The sequence below is a fragment of the Carcharodon carcharias genome, chromosome 19, assembly GCF_017639515.1.
Source record: "Carcharodon carcharias isolate sCarCar2 chromosome 19, sCarCar2.pri, whole genome shotgun sequence".
Taxonomy (NCBI): domain Eukaryota; kingdom Metazoa; phylum Chordata; class Chondrichthyes; order Lamniformes; family Lamnidae; genus Carcharodon; species Carcharodon carcharias.
This window is the reverse complement of record NC_054485.1, coordinates 36,314,077-36,331,210: the sequence shown is the minus strand read 5'-3', so window position 1 is coordinate 36,331,210 and position 17,134 is coordinate 36,314,077. Positions and strand designations below refer to the sequence as shown.

The 17,134-nt window shown below is 46.1% G+C and overlaps 1 protein-coding gene across 1 annotated transcript; it reads right to left on the bottom strand.

Moving 5' to 3' along the window:
• Nucleotides 1-410: 410 nt before the first annotated feature.
• gja9a (gap junction protein alpha 9a) lies at nt 411-1,946 on the bottom strand. Its single transcript, XM_041213028.1, has one exon. It carries the CDS (start codon nt 1,944-1,946, stop codon nt 411-413), a length of 1,536 nt encoding a protein of 511 aa, XP_041068962.1.
• Between the last annotated feature and the right edge of the window lie 15,188 nt (nt 1,947-17,134).

Sequence of the window (17,134 nt, the reverse complement as noted above, 5' to 3'; positions counted from 1 at the left end):
TAGCACCCTCAATCTATCCGTTTGGCTACAATCAACAGACTTTCAAACTCAGGATCACTTAACCATTTTTTCCTAATTTACCTATTTATTTAAATATTGTTGTTGTCCAGCACGATTGGTTTCAGCCCATTCACTTTTGTTTCTCAATAAAAAAAGGGTTGAAGGTCTATGTACTTAAAATAGTCTTAGTTTTCACTGCATTGAATAAAGAGAGATCTGTTTGGGGTATTCGAGTCTTTATTCAGTTTCTGGTTCATGATCATGTTTTCATATGACAGCTTGAACTGACATCACAGAACTGCTGATCTAAAGGAGAGCCCAAGTATTTGAGACAAATCAACCCCACTTTGCTAAGATCCAAGTATATATTCTTCTTTTTAACAGAGATAAGGTATTAATTAAACTAACGCTCATATCTGGAGATCGGTGGGAGCACGCCTGCCGCTGGCGTTACTTGCCAATGACATTCTCCGTGAGGGAGAGAGAGCCTGGGGACTGCCGCCGTTTCTGCTATGCTTCGACTCTGAGCTGGATTCACAGATTGAATCGGGGGTGTCACATCTGCTGGGCCGTTTCAGGTCCGTTCTCGAAGCTGCCCGGGCCCTGGTAGCACCGAAGACACACCTTCCCTTGTTACTTGGTTCAGATTCAGTGGCGGAACCGCTGCGCTCGGCCACTGTGGCGCAGTTAAATGAGGCGCTGACTCGGCGTAGTTTGCGACTGGTGATGGCTGAAATTGCGGGGAAAGATGCCATACCTGTGTGAAGGGATGGGTATAACGCACCGGGTGTGGATAGTTCCATCTGACTAGTGGAATATGAGTTTGGGGCGAAGCCATTGACAGGGAGGGAGGCAGTGTTTGAGTGCTCAATCAATTCTTCACTCCTTTGGCTGGGAACTTCGGATCCATTTGACTTTTTTGGTCCTTCATTGCAGCTTAATGCTGTGTTAGAATGTGCCTTACATGGATTGGCCATTGGATGCTCCTGTTGCTCTTTATGACTTTGTTTCCGATCATCTTCGATGGGTTTGAATTCCGTTCTTGGTGTAAATATTGGATACAGTGTGGCCTCTGCTTGCTTCTCAAGCAGCAAACTGTAACCGCTGGGGGCAGTAGGGAGCCTAGATGTCGAGAGAGAGATTTGCTGAGCGCTGGAGTTCTTCTGGGATTTGTTGGTGCAGATATCCCCCATGTCCTCTTTCAGTTTGGGATAATATCCAAAAAGTCCCAATTCAATTTTCTTACAGCCCAAATGAATGATTTCAAGAATGTTTAAAAACAAGGAAACTGCTGCAATGCACAGCATGAATAGCATGAAAACCGTCTTCTCAGTGGGTCTGGATACAAAGCAATCAACGATATTAGGGCAGGGGGACCGTTTACATTTGTACAAAGGATCCAGTTCAAGTCCATAGAGCAAAAACTGACCCATCATAAATCCTACTTCGACCACAGACCTGGTGAGAATGTGTAGGACGTAAGTGCGCAGCAGAGACCCTTGCAGTGGTGCTTTGTTTAATTTTCTGCGTTCCAATTGCCTTAACTCTCGCTCTAATCGACGCCTGTCTTCCACCATTGTCTCGGTTTCTTCCAGTTCACCCTTTAGCTCTACTTTCTTCTTCTGTGTTTCTTTCTCCAATGCCCTGAGCCTGTACAGAGCATGGCCCATGTACACCAGGGATGGCGAAGACACAAAGATTACTTGCAAGACCCAGTATCGTATGAGTGAGATTGGGAAAGCCTTGTCATAGCACACGTTTCTGCACCCTGGCTGCTCTGTGTTGCAGATGAACTCCGATTGCTCATCAGTCCACACGTCTTCAGCAGCCACTCCAAGGACAAGCATGCGGAATATGAAAAGGATTGTCAGCCATATTTTCCCAACAATGGTAGAGTGGACATGAACTTCCTCCAAAATCCCTCCAAGGAAATTCCAGTCACCCATCCTCACTTCTTTATTTCAGCATAGAGTCCTAACAACAGAAATCATTGTCATTTTAGATAGGTAGTTTGTTCAATTAACAGTTCCTTGATATCTTGTAAATTGATAGATTTGTTACGACAAGTTAGTAAGGGTTACAGACCTAAGGAAGGTAGATGCTATTGAGATACAGATCAACTATGATTTAATTGAATGACAGAACAGGCTTGAGGGGTTGAATGGCCTCCTCCTGTTCCCATGTTCCTATTCCCAATTTGAACTAAAGATAACTTGATGGTCCCAAAGGAGATTGACAGGTTAGTTTTCTTTGATACTATAAGCTGGACCTGAAAAGACTACATTATCGAATCTTCATTCAATGTACCTGCTACCATTGAATACTCTAGAGATGCATGGTGAGCATTGGATTTAACCGTTTTGTTGAAATCACAAGTGAAGCATGTTTTAGAGACATTGGGAATCTGTATCTAGACTTTACTGAACCATCATATCACAAATTGCTAATCACATTTATTTTTATTCAGCAATATTTTTAACAGACTCTTGTGGGTGGGGGGGGAGTTGAGTAACTATTTTCACTGTGTGGTGCATTTGTTCTTCTAACAGTGACCTTTGATTAAAATTGAAGTAGTCCATCTAAAAATCTACAAATGCAGTACTAAAAGCTTACTTGTCTTCACAAATCCCCCCATAATGTACACTGAATAATAATTGCTCTAAAGGTCAACTTTTATTTTGGTATCTCATCAAGGGATGGAAAGTCCACAGGTCAGATGAACCAAAAGAAAAACAGCAATGGGCAGGCTTGTGTTTGAAAGAAATAGAAGGTTCATGAGACTTGGGGGAAACTTACTTGCAAAGATTTACATGCAAGGGTGGAGGGGGTCCCTTTAACTTCAAGGTAATGGGTGTGCTTATTATAGATGTGTGATTTTCCCAACATGGCCCCCTCTACATTGGGGAAATAAAGGGCAACTGGGTGATTGCTTTGCGGAACACTCCGTGTGTGCAAGTGTGACCCTGAGCTTCCAGCTGCCTGCCATTTTAATTCCCTAACTTGTTCCCACTCTGACCATTCTGTCCTTAGCCTACTGCAGTGTCCCAATGAAGCCCAATGCAAGCTTGAGGCACAGGACCTCATCTTTCGACTGAGAACTCAACATTGAGTTTAATGCTTTAGGTCATAATCCCAGCCCTTTTCATTTTGTGTTTCTTTCCTGGGTTTTTTTGTCTCCTTTCTCTAATTTCCTTTGCTTTCAGATGGCAGCTAGTCAGGATCCTGCCAGTCACACCTCCTCTCAATGCATCTTTTGGTTCTTTACTTATACCATTACCACTGCCTTTGGTCTTGCACCATGAAACCTTTTGTCATTTAATCTCCTCTGTCCTCCTCTGACTCTATCACAGTCCTTCCCTTTTGCTCTTCATCCCACCCTCTCTGCTTTCCTTCGCTCAAAACCTATTACATTTCTAACTTTTCTCAGTTCTAATGAAAGGTCACCAACCTGAAACAACCTTTTCTCTCTCCACAGATACTGCCAGACCTGCTGAGTATTTCCAGCACTTTTTGTTTTTATTTCAGATTTCTGCCATCTGCAGTATTTTACTTTTGTGATTTTCGCAATGTAGATTTATGCAGATTTATGGTTAATTGTATCTGACTGGAATCCCAAAGCTTCCAGTCACATTCTGCAGCACCTGCTGGCAGCAGACTCAACAAATTCTTACAGCACTGTCAGATGGAGCATTATTTGCCATACTGGTGCCAACCAGATTTGAAAAGTGTGGCCTTGTTAAAGGACAAAATTTTAAAAGTGCCATGGAATGGCAGTGCATCGACACATGCCTTGATCATTATCGTGACTGGGCCGGGATTTCCTGTTCTTAGCTATTTCATTCCAGCAGCTTTTTCTCGCGAATGGTGGGGAGAGAATTTCTAGCCGCCATAGGGAAGATTGTGCAGAACATCAGCAGTGGGTACAGGGAGTGTCAATGGGAGAATCTGCATTGGGCACAGGGAGAAACAGGGAGAGAATCAGCAGTGGGCACAGGGAGGGACAGGGAGAGAATCAACCATTTGCATAGAAAGGGTCAGGGAGAGAGTTTTGGGCACAGGGAGGGTGGGGAAAGGAATCTGTAGTGGGCACAGGGAGTGATGATGGGAAAATAATTTGTGGACACAGGCAACTTTGGGGAGAGAAACAACATTGGATACTGGGTTGGGAAGGGAATCAATGATGGGCACAGTGAGAAAGGCGGGGCTAAAGTCAGCAGTGGGCCGTTGTTCAACACTATCCAAGTAGCTGCTTCAGAGCATAAGGTGCCTAGTCTTGGAAGTGACCCTTTTGCCTACAGTTACGGTGTGGCCTAGGAAGATTGATTTAAAAATAACAAAAAAAAATTGAAAATATATTATGAGCCCTTTAGTGATTCTATGCTTTTATGCATACTGCACATCTGAAAAATATGACATTTGCGCATATTCTTCTTGGTAATCAGATGCCCAACGTTGTTAAAGTTTGAGAACCTATTATGTACCACAAACATCGCATTCGCCAATCAAAATACTATTAAATTTGATTTGCTCATGATATAATCAGCTATTCCCTGTTTTATTTGCTTTTTTCTAAAATGGCATTTCAGCCAATTTTATTGAATCGGTACCTAAACAGAAACGATCATTTGGAACATTTCTATATAGCTGTCACATTATTGTGGATGCTCTTAAAATTTACCCTGGCTGCAATTTTCGGTGTGAAACAGGCGTACAGTTATACAGAGTGCAAGACAGGGAAGGACTGACCTGTATTCAATCCATTGAAACACGTGAGCTGTAGAATGCAACCACAAGAAGGTTTTACATTTGTGTTCTCGGGTTCAGTCATCCATTGTCAGGCTGGGAACTAAAGTACTTTTGGATGGTCCATGTTGAAGTAAATCCAAATAGTGCTTGTATCGTCACTGTCTCTGCAGCTGCCAGCGTAACATTTATAACAAGAGAGAAATCAATTTGCAGCGGATTGCATGGTGGCTGCAAGAATAACCTAAATCAACATCTCTGTACTTGCCAACAGGGATACCCAGAGGATATATTGTCTTGCTGTAAGCAAAATTGAATTAAACTAAAACATTTAACAGATAAAATAAGAAGAAAGGACTTGAATTTATATAAAACAAACATAACTTGCAGACTTCAAGATTAAATTAGGCATTTGTAACTAAATCATGTGGAGGATTAAGCTCGTTTTGTGAGGACCATGTCATGTGATTCAAAAGGGTGCAAACAGCTCATCAATAATTTTGTGTTTTACAGATAGGAACCAATCAATCGGTCATGTCCCATTTCACAGTTAACTGAGTAATCTCTTGTTCCATTTTTGAAAAAAAAACTGTTTCTGCCCAACAATGAGGGGAGAGGGGAGGGGATGGCTTTCTTTAATGTGCTTATGACAAATTCTATATTGGCTGTGCAGGCAGCAGGATTGATGGGCTAGTGATTATCACCTATGCAATAATGAATGTTACCAGTGGAACCAGTAGTTTTGCATGGGGTGGGACTCATTGAGTGAGAAATTAAGCTGATTAGGCAATACAAGTGCCCTTGGAGCTCCAAAATGGTTTCTGCAGCACATGCACACTCGCTTGTGGAGCTAATTGAGTTTGGTGCCATATTGGTGAGGGCATTAACAAGCACATAGTGAATGGCCACCAAAAGTATGCAGAGCAGGCAGATCGTGGCATCAATCAGCATGCAATGGTGATTTAATGCTGGTGATGCCATTTTGGAGATCAATGCTCCAGCTAACACCCTCATCTAGCACAGCTGAATACACATTCAGCAGCAGGGAAGCCTTGCCTGAGCAGTGCAGTTTAAAGAGATCATCAGCAACATACATTTTAGTTGTTAATTGATTTCTTTCTGGCTGTTTCTACAATTCCACAAGTGCTTAGTGCTTTCTACAGTTGTTTCAATTTGCAGAAGTCTTCTGAATGTTGTGTGCCAGGTGCTGAAGGACTTTTTGTTGATTTCAAAGCTTCTGCACAAACCAGTTGTTTCCAGACATGGGTGCACCAATTACCATTGTCCTTGGAATACAGCATGACTGGGAGAATGAACAGAGACCACACAGAGCAGGACATGCCGCTGGAAGATGGAGGAGGTCGAGGAGTCGGAGAAGGACTCTCAACAGGAGGCCATGTCCACACAGGGTTTTCAGGGAGCAATTCTCCTACCTGAGTCAATGTGTGTGATGTCTGAACTTAGGTTTCAGTGAGGGTGTCCTTACCAATCACTTGCTGCAGCCACACTGCAACTTCAGAGCAGGGCAAAGACAACATTACCAATGGGCGTGAAGGTGACTGTAGCAATGAACTTTTATGCATTTGGCTCCTTGTTATGGTGGGTGGATGGGAAATGTCAAGCTGCCCAAATCCCAGAGGGAAACTTGAAGCAGCTACCACAACTATTTGCAATTTGTACTTATTTCAAGATGTAGGCTTTGGATTCAGTAAAAAGAAGACCACCAAGTCTTATAGATTTCTTAAAAGGCTAAATTAAACCTTTCTTAAATAAAAAATTGATTTTAAGCACTTACATAGGTTTACAAATTATGACTATAATAACTTCTAGCTCCCCAATTAATCTAATTCCCAGTTACACCTCTGTTAAGGCAACAGTAAAAGCACATTTATTTTAAAAGGCCCAGGCAAAGTAACACAGAATACCCTGAACAGTCGAATTCAAAGTGAGTTTTCTTCACTTCAGTTTCTTTAGACAGCAGCCTGAGGCTTTGATGCTGGAGGCTTTTCACAGGTGTTCAATCTTAGAATGCCTTCTTTCCTACACACAACCTAATCTTTATACAGATTTCCCCTTTGAATGCAAATTCCCATTGGTTCACTATGTCCTTGGACTTCATCTCTCTAATAATAAAAATCCATCATAGTACCAATTTTACCAGTAATCTTTGGGAAAAATAAATACACTATTCCTTAACTTCTCCTGGCTAGGTGAAACATTACACCCCCTCTTTTGAATTCAACCTAATCCGGTTTATTTAAAAATGCAAATGTTCCCTTTACACCACATATTCTAAAACTTCACCCATGTTTACCTACTTAACATTTCAAACCGAGCTTATCTTCTGATACATCAAAGCCTTTAGACCAGCTGCCTTTAATTCAATTAAGTCTCCCCTACCACCGACACACACTCAGACCCATAGATACAGACCACACTATTACTCTACAATAAATTCCAATAACATTATGAAATTATTATATCTTCCTGATACTCCTTCCAGGCTGGAGCGGAGATATTTGCAACATCTTCCCATTCTGTGTATTGTGCAGATTGTGCAAAGAAGGTCATTGAAGCTCGCTGCTCAATTAAAGTCATCATTCCCTCTTGCCTAGAACAAGCAGGCAGATCAAACATATGGCTTCATTGGGACTGTAGGATTCTCCATGGTGCGGGGTGTCATTGACTGTACGCATATTGTTTTGCAGACATCACATGCCAACTCTGTCCTATATCAGAGCCAAAAGGGATTCCACTCTCTCAATTTCCAGCTGGCATGCGACCATAGACAGTGAATCATGCAGGTCAATGCCCGGTACTCTGGCAGCTGATGTCTTTGTCCTGCAGCTGTGCCAGCTACACTTGAGCCACTACAGCAACCCAGAGAGTGGCCACTGGCTGAAAAGGGCTATCTTCTGACAGTGTGGCTGATGATCTCGATACTCAAAACCATGCACACGTATACACACTGCATGAAATGAGAGCCTTGGCATTACAAGAAATGTGATAGAGCAGACCATTGGCGTGCTGAAACAATGCTTCGGCTGCCTTGAGCAATCTGGAGGAGCCCTGCAGTACTCAGTAGACTTGGGTGTCAAAGCTCATGTGGCTGAATTTTACGCTGAGCGGGTGGGTGCATGCCCAACCCGATGGGGCATGAAATCGCATGCAATGACATTGGGCAAGCGTCCCAATGTCATCCTGCACTCGCCTGATATTGCGGTTGGCAGGCTCACGCAAAAGTCAGAAGTGCGCCCACCACCAATTAAGGGAGCAATTAAACCCATTAACAGCGCAATTGTCTCTCATTTGACATAGCCTGTCAAACCTTATGGTTGGCAGATGGGCAAATCAGGAAGGCGGCCTTTGCATTTTTCATCAAGCCTCATCCACGGGTGGGATGAGATTTCCATGATGAAATGAAATATAAGTAAATTTCTGTGGACAGCATTTTCATTAGCTGAATTTTCAGGTGATTGATTATGATGCATGGACACCTTTTTTTCAGCTTTCGAAACCTTTATTTTTGCTGTTTTGGGTCTTCAGCTCCCTGAGGTAGCTCTCTGCCTTCAGGGAGCTTTCTGTCAGTGTTGACCCACTCCGTATTGACATCATCACCCTCTTCCTGCCCCCTACCCCAGCAGTGCTGAGCTTTTCAGCGTGCGTTTCATGCTGAATGGCAGTTAATTGGTCAGCCAGTGTGAAATCGTGGTCGGGGGCCGATCACGGTCAGTGGTCCATTTCCCGGCTGATCCCAGGCCTGCTGATCATGCCCGCCCACCCAGCTGAAAATTCAGGCCACTGTTGCTTGCTGCACAACCTTTCCATCATGAACAGCTCTTGCCACCAATTGTATGATGAGCAGGAGGAGGAAGAGGGAGAAATGGAAAATAAAGAGGGCAGGAGATAACCTATACAGCTCCTTTCTGCCCAGGCTGTTGTGAAGAACTCAACTGACTGAGATATCAATCGCCATAACCCCAATTCCTCACTCAACAACAATCCCACACCTTTACTCTCCCTCTGTCATTTCATTACATCATCCACTTGGCCACAATGAAAAAATAACATCAACCACAAAACACACATTCCAAACTTAATTCATAAATATTATGCATATCGCATACAAAATGTTCACTAATTACTCTTGTGACCTGTAGGGTCTGTTTCCTGTTTGCCTTTGCCTGTCTGACTGCTCCTATGCAGTGCTACTCCATTGGCTACAGGATGACTGATGGAAGGCTGCTGATTTTCAGTGAAGGAGACTGCAGATGGACTCGGCAGGTGACCTTGAACAGCTTGAAGGCCTGGTTTTGAACTGCACTATCTTGGCATGGGCAGCAGCAATCTTGGCTGGCTGACAAGCAACAGCAAGAGCAATGGTGGAGTGGCAGAGGTGGGAGGATGAACGCTGTCTTTCTGAGGCAGGTTCTTGCTCCATGGAGACACTGCCATTCCCCTATGGTACTTCAGCATTCCTGGTAATCTGTTGGAGGACAGATTGCTGGGTTGCAGTGACACCCTGCAAGCTCCTTTGCACATTTTAATCTACAGACACTGATGGCAGGAAGCTGAAATTGCATGAGAACGGTTTGAGCTTCCACAGCAGTACTCTGATGCTGGGTGGCTGCTGCTTGTGCTCCAATAGTAGCTGTGACTTTGGTCACCTGGTGCTGCATCACAAGTATGCTAATGATCATTTCCACGTTGGAAAAGATGGGCCCCAAGCTCTACTCAAAGCCATGTGTCAAGTTGGTGCTGGACTCCTCCATGCTCCTCAACATTGACCACAGGCTTTCAGGCAGGCTTCCCAATGCACCAAGCATCTCATTGTGCATACCCATCAGTGCTCTTCTACAGGTTGCCCCATCAACGCACTCATCTGAATCGTCAGAATTGAAACTGTTTTCTGCCATCTCTGGTGAGCTGGCAACCACACTATCCTTGCTCCTTTTATGGGCTGCAGGCCACTCATGCCCAGGTTCTCACCATATGCAGATCCTGTCATCTCTATTCTATCCTCTAATGCACAGACAATGTTAACACCTGAGCTGGTGGTTGCCGGTGTGAAATTAAGCGATGGTGCTGTGTCTTCTTCATCAATCTCTTCTTGGCATTCCTCTACTGCCTGGCCAGATTGACACCTCTTGGGTATCAGAAAGGAAAAAGTCACAAGGGTAAGGTTGTGGTGTGGCGATGGGGGAAAGTAAGAGGTGCATGCTTACACCATCTGCAGCTTGTAAATTAGAAGAGATTGTAGGCTGAGGGGGGAACGGAATGTGAACAAAAGGATTAAGTATGAGAATACCATCATCTTGGATGGTTTCAGCCCGGTTGCTGGCCATGACCTCAGCAATAGGTGTCTCAGTGATGGCAAGCACTTCTTCTCCATTGAGGGTATGACATGCTGGCATGTCTGTCCCCACCCCCTACCCCCCCTCCCAGCCCCCAGTTAGCTCCTGCTGCCTCTTGTTGTGAACTACCTCTTCTGAAAGAAAGAGGAAAGTATGTCCGTGAGCGTGATGCTTTCAGTTTGGTTATTGTGACTATCGCGGTTGAATAGTTGGCAGTGCGTGCAAGCTGTGAGATGTGGATGTCAGGTTGCAGCAGTGTGAAGTGTGTGAGGGTGAGGTAAAGCATATGAATGTCAGATATGAGGCCTGATTGATAGAGATTGTTGGTAGGTGAGTGATTGGAGGGGCCGTGTGGTGATTTGAGCAGTGTTGATGTCTAGTGGTTCAGCTGGTATAACTTAGCAATTTGAAGATGCACTCACTACCCTTGACCACTCATGTGAGGTTATTGACTTTCTTGCAGCACTGTATCCAGGCCCTCGGGGGTGGACTCCTGGCATGAATGTCTCTGCCTACCTGCTTCCATTGCCGCCTGTGGATACAGGACAACTCTTCTCCTTTTCACCTCCTCCACCAAGATTTTCAGCACAGCATCTGACAATACTGGAGCCTGCTCTCTCCTATGTTGTGCCATTCTTCAGTCAGTGTTGCTTCTTGCGTGACTGCCAGGACCTGTGCCAACCACAATGCTTGGGGAAGGGGTTTAAGAGGTGCAGGCTAGTTTTAGACAATGCAGGCTATCTCTTACTGATACTAGCAAGTTACCATTTTGGGCCCCTTGCTGATGCATGTAGCCATTGAACAGCACGGTTAGCATTGGCTGCACACAACAATTATTCAAATGAGCAAGCAGCATGAAGTTAGCGTGCTGCCTTTATTACATTGAACGAGCATGGGTTAATCACACATCACTATCTCCGCACCCGATTTTGGGAGCTATCAAATTTAGCGTCTCCTATCCAACACGGATGACAAAGGCAGCAGCTCTTCGGACGAAGAAGTGCCAGGGCGGCACCGACAGAAGAAGCGGCAAAGTTGAGGGAGTTGGAGGATGAGACACCCGAGCTCCAGAACATTGGAGACAATGAGGAGACCAGCGCACCCCAACTTTGCCTACAACCCGAAGAGGCCAGTGCACCACAGCCCCAGGAATCTGGGACCAGTGAGGCAATCAGCGCACCCCAGCTCCGGGAAGCCAGGAGCAGCAACGCCTCAGCGGGGGAGAGGATTGGAGAAGCTTCTCCAACAAAGGTCATTTCAAACACCGCTCTCTGCACGGACCCCAAGATGCCACCTGAGCAGAACACTGCCAATGGGGATTTCCTCAGCCCATCCAAAGTGAGGCAATTTGAGCACACTACGGGCATGAAGGAGCAGACTAAATGTCTGGGACTATCAGAGACAACAGGTTTGGTAAGAAAATTAATGCTTTAAAATGGGTTTAAAGATTGTATCCATAAATGTGCGTAGCATTAAATCTACTACGCGATGTGTTGCGTCCTTGGACTACCTTGCCAAGGTCAAAGCTGACCTGTTGTTTCTGCAGGAGTGTGCGATACCGCACCTCAGCTTCTACAGGCAATGGTCACGATGGTGGTCTCATGGGCCATCGATCTGGTCGGCTGGAAACGACTCTTGTTCCTCTGGCCTGGATATTCTGCTGCGGGGTGGCAACTTCACCATCTCCGAGGTTAAGGAGTGGTGGGCAGGTGCCTCCTTGTAGCAGACATAATGTACAAGAATGCTCCACTCCGGTTAATTAACGTGTATGCCCTGTCACAAGGGGCTGAGCGGCTGGAGGTTTTTCAGCAGCTCCCACTGCAGCTGGCAACCTCCAGGACAGTCATTCTGGGCGGCGACTTCTACTGCATCATCGATGTGGCTGGACGATCTGGCAAGGCCAACAGCAGATTGGACGCTACATCCAGATCCCTGATGGAAACAGTTAAGGATGCCAAGCTGCACGACCTCTTCAGCAACCCTGCAGATGGACCGCAGTGTAGATACACCTGGTCGCGGTCAGACAGGTCCATCCGTTCCAGGATAGACTTCCTGTTTGTGTCCCTTGCATTCGTAGTCAGATCCACAGACGTCAAGCCGGTGTTTTTCTCTGACCGCTGCCTCCCACTGGCTGACTGCCACTTAGAGAAGGACCAGAGGGTGGGCAGGGGGGCATGGAAGCTAAACATGCAACTGCTGACCCCAGAGAACATTGAGGAGCTCAAGAGGGATTACAAAGGTTGGAGAACTGTGAAACCCTCTTTGAGTCCCTGACACACTGGTGGGAAGAGATCAAGGGAAACATCAAGAGGTTTTTTGTTCTCAAAGGCACCCAGAAAGCTAGAAAGGAGGGAAATGTCCCAACTCCAGAAACACATGCAGAATATGCTCCGGCTGCAGTCGATGGGGGTTGATGTCAAGGAGGAACTCCAAGAGGTGAAGAGCCAGCAAGCCTCACTCTTTGCCTCGGAGGCCTCCAAGATCATCGTCCGTTCCAGAGTCCGCTCTGTGGATCAGGATGAGACGTGCTCACGTTTCTTCTTCCAAAGGTTACACAGAGAGAGTTCTGTGATCAGCAGCCTGAAGGAAGAAGACGGCTCAGTAAAGTCATCGCAGTCCGACATTTTGAGGATCAGCAAATCCTTTTATGCTGGATTGTATGACGTGAAGCCCATAGACAGCACGGCCTCCCAGTCCTTCCTGTCCTCTATCACGGAGGTCTTAGATGACAGTACACGGGAGAGCCTGGACAAAGCGCTAACTCCTGATGAACTGACTAAGGCCTTTGAGTCCTTTGAGAAGAGTAAAACTCCCAGAAGTGACGGCTTGTCGGCGGAGTTGTATTCGGCTCTGTGGGACTGGTTCAGCCCAGACCTGCTAGAAGTGTACGAGAGTATGCTCCTGGCCAGCAGTATGTCAGAATCCACGAGGAAAGGCATAATCACCCTCATCTACAAGCACAAGGGGGGAAAGGGAGGAAATTAGAAATTGGCGACCCATTTCACTGTTGAATGTGGACTATAAGATTCTGTCCAAGGTCATCGCCAATCGGGTCAAATCCGCTCTGGAATTGGTGATCCATCCTGACCAGACCTGAATTGTGACAGGCAGGAAGATTTCTGACAGCCTCGGGGTGTGGATACCTGCCTCGTCAGCTGGGATCAGGAGAAGGCCTTTGACAGAATATCGCACAAATGGTGGATGTGCTCTCCAAAATGGGGTTTGGGGAGGGAATTTGCAATTGGATCCAACTGCTCCACACTAACATCAGTAGTGCAGTCTCAATCAATGGGTGAGAATCAGATAGCTTTCCGATTACATCTGGAGTCAGGCAGGGCTGTCTTCTCTCGTCTGTTCTTTTTGTGTGTTGCATAGAACTCTTTGCTGAGTCCATCAGGAAGGATCCGGGCATTAGAGGAATGATGATCCCAGGCAGCGGAGGCACTCAGATCAAAGTCTCCCTGTACATGAACGATGTCGCTGTCTTATGCTCGGATCCGCTGTCAGTGCGCAGACTGATCCACATCTGCAACCAGTTTGAACTGGCCTCGGGAGCCAAGGTAAATCGTGGGAAGAGTGAGGCCATGTTCTTCGGGAACTGGGCTGACCGATCCTTTGTCCCCTTCACTGTCAGGGCTGATGGCTTGAAGGTGCTTGGGATATAGTTCAGAGGGACCAGGACACGCGTTAGAAACTGGAAGGAGCGAGTGTCTATGGTGAAAAGGAAACTGGGCATGTGGGAGGGACACTCCCTCTCCATTGTGGGTAAGAACCTGGTCATCAGGTGTGAGGCACTCTCGCTGTTGCTGTACGTGGTGCAGGTCTGGCCCATTCTACACTCCTGCGTGGTGGCGATCAGCCAAGCCATCTTCCGCTTTATCTGGAGGTCGGAAATGGATTGTGTCTGCAGGGATGCGATGTACAAGCCTCTAGATAAAGGGGAAAAAACATGCCCAACATAGCCCTCATACTGATAGCCACCTTTGTGTGTGGCTGCATCAAGCAGTGCGTGGACCCTCAGTACGCAAACACCAAGTGTCACTACGTGCTGAGGTTCTACCTGTCCCCAGTGTTATGAAGGATGGGTCTGGCCACACTGCCGCAGAATGCTCCAAGTAGTTGGACCGTGCCGTACCACCTGTCCCTCGTGGAAAAATTTATGCAGAGAAACACCTTTGACCACAAGTCCATCAGGCAGTGGTTGGCACGTAACGTCTTAGAGGCCCTGAGAGGAAAGGAGAGGGTGGATCCTGTGGAATGGTTCCCCAAGCAGACTGTCAAAGTCATTTGGCAGAATGCCTCATCACCAGAACTTTCCACCAAGCATCAAGACATAGCTTGGCTGGTGGTAAGGCCCTCCCCGTCAGATCCTTCCTACATGCCAGGAGTCTCACCCCCTAGGCACGTAGCCCTTGAGGTGGCTGTGGTGGGGAACAGACCATTGTTCACCTCCTTGTACATTGTGCCTTTGCAAAGAAGGTCTGGAGAGAGATGCAATGGTTTCTGTCGAGGTTCATCCCGAGCAGTTGTGTGACACAGGAATCTGTGCTCTATGGGCTGTTCCCAGGGACACACACCGAGACAAACATCAACTACAGCTGGAGGATCATCAACTCGGTGAAAGATGCTCTTTGGTCTGCCTGAAACTTGTTGGTCTTCCAGCGCAAAGAGTTGTCCCCGACCGAGTGTTGCAGACTGGCACATTCCAAAGTCCAGGACTACGAGCTGAGGGACGCACTAAAGCTTGGGCAGCTGCCGCAAAGGCGCAATGGGGAAGGGTTGCTGCCTAAGACCTTTCTGCCACATTGCACCGAGGGACTGGGAACTGTGTAGAGCCCCTCGGGGTGTACAGCTCAAAATGAATGTCTGCCAATGATTGTAATATTCATGGTTTGTACTGATCTCCTTGTTCACAGGGCATTTAAGAGCCAACCACATTGCTGTGGGTCTGGAGTCAATATGCAGGCCAGTAGATTTCCTTCCCTAAAGGACATTAGTGAACCTGCTGGATTTTTACAACAATCATTTCATGGTCACCATCAGACTTTTCATTCCAGGTTTTTTATTGAATTTAAATTCCACCATCTGCCATGGCAGGATTTGAACACAGGTTCCCAGAGAATTACCATGGATTTTCTGGATTACTAGTCCAGCGACAACACCACAGCACCATCACCTCCTCAGGACAATGAATACAATTTGAGGCACCTCACAATGCAACATGCTCTGCGGAAAAAGTTGATTGTTTATTGCACTTGATTTTATGAGAATTTAAAACATATTTTGTAATGTTCTTTTAGATATTTCTTTTTGAATAAAGTATATTTTTGCAAAAAAAATTTGGACCCACAAGCCAACTCTGCCATTCTTTGGGTGGAATTTTCCACTCCTGCCAGTGGCAGGAATTGTGATGGGCTTAATTTGGGAGGCAAAAGATCTGTGTCCCGACGGTGGGATAAACTGTGCAAATTTTGTTCTGCCGAGTCACAAGGTGGGTTAAGGGTGGGTCGAGTTTCCCGACTAACAATGTTGGGAACCTTATTTGCATGCTAATTAAAAGGCCACCTCGCTGGAATTAAGTTTATCCTTCAAATTAAGGTCCTTGCCGGCGAGAATTTAGAAACTTCAGTTTTACAATTGCAGGTAAATGGCATGCAGCTGGCGAGCTTCACCTCTTCCATGACATTTGAGGTCAGTAAATGTTGCTTTTGACTTCTTGGTGACTTTGCATAATTTCGCCCATATCGAGTGCTGGTAGCAAAAGCTGTGCCAAGGCTGAACAAGGGAGGCAGATGAAGGGTGGAAGTGGGGTGGGGGTGTGAGTAGGGTAGAAGGGTGGAGTGAAGGCTAGACAAGGGAGGCAAGCTTACCAGGGAAAGGGGGGTAAGAGTGTCTGGTGAAGCATCAGGGATAGTTTCTTAGAGGACGGGGTGGTGGTGTCGACGGTGGGGTCCTGGGGGATGAATTCAGGGTGCTGGTGATAGGAGGGAACAGTCACAGTCAGAGGGGGGAGCGGGATGAATAATTTGGCAGGTTCAGGGTGAGAGTCTGGTAGATAAAGGTCTTATTGGGGACAGGGTCAGCATGGGCATGGGGACGCTAACAGGCATAGGTTCAGAGATGAGCGAAAAGCAATTCCAGAGATGTCCTTGTACGTCCTGGGATGTGGTTGCTCACATCTGCCAGCTTCTCCAGTATGAACTGCGGCTGCAAGGACTCTGGAGGAGCAATGTGGAGCCCCGGACCTATAATGAGTGAATGTCTGTCCAGGTGCCGTTTAAATATGGCGCCAGGATCTTCAACCCCATGAGGTAATGGCTGAGTGGGCAACTCCCTACTCGCTCCGCCATGAGATTCACCAAGCTCCTTGTGGATGCATAATTAATGAGCTGACCAGTGGAAGATTGCGCTTCTTCAGCAGTTCCGCTGCCCAGCAGGAATCACGCTGACTTTCTCGCCCGCCTCCGGACTTAGTCTCCAGAATAAAAAATTCGGCCCTTATGTTCATGACTGATCTTCTAACTCAACACTGCTTTCTCTTCCTATCTTTGAATCCTTTGATTCACCTTGTACCCCAAACGAACCTAATTGAATTTGTTGAGCAAGTTACTAAAGTAGTAAACAGAGACTGTCTACACTGTAGTTAATATTGACTTCTAGAAGGTACTCAGCAAAGGTTCCATATAAGATACCTTTAGCTAAAGTTAAAGCTCATGGAATTGAAGGCAAATTATTTAGATTACTGAGGCAGAAGCAAACCGAGAGTAGGGGGGATGTGTGTGTACTCGAATTGGAAGCAATTGACTTGTGGTGGCCCAAAATGGGCTGCAGCTTCAACAATTCAGTATATTTATAGATAACATAATAGAGATCCATATATCCAAGTTTTTCAATGACACAAAGATGGGTGGCATTGTGAATACTGTGGATGCGGGCATAAAATTACAAAGAGAGATTAATTGAGTAGGCAAAACCGTGGCAGAAGGATTTTGATGCAGACAATTGTGAAGCCATCCATTCTGGACCAAAAGAGAGTA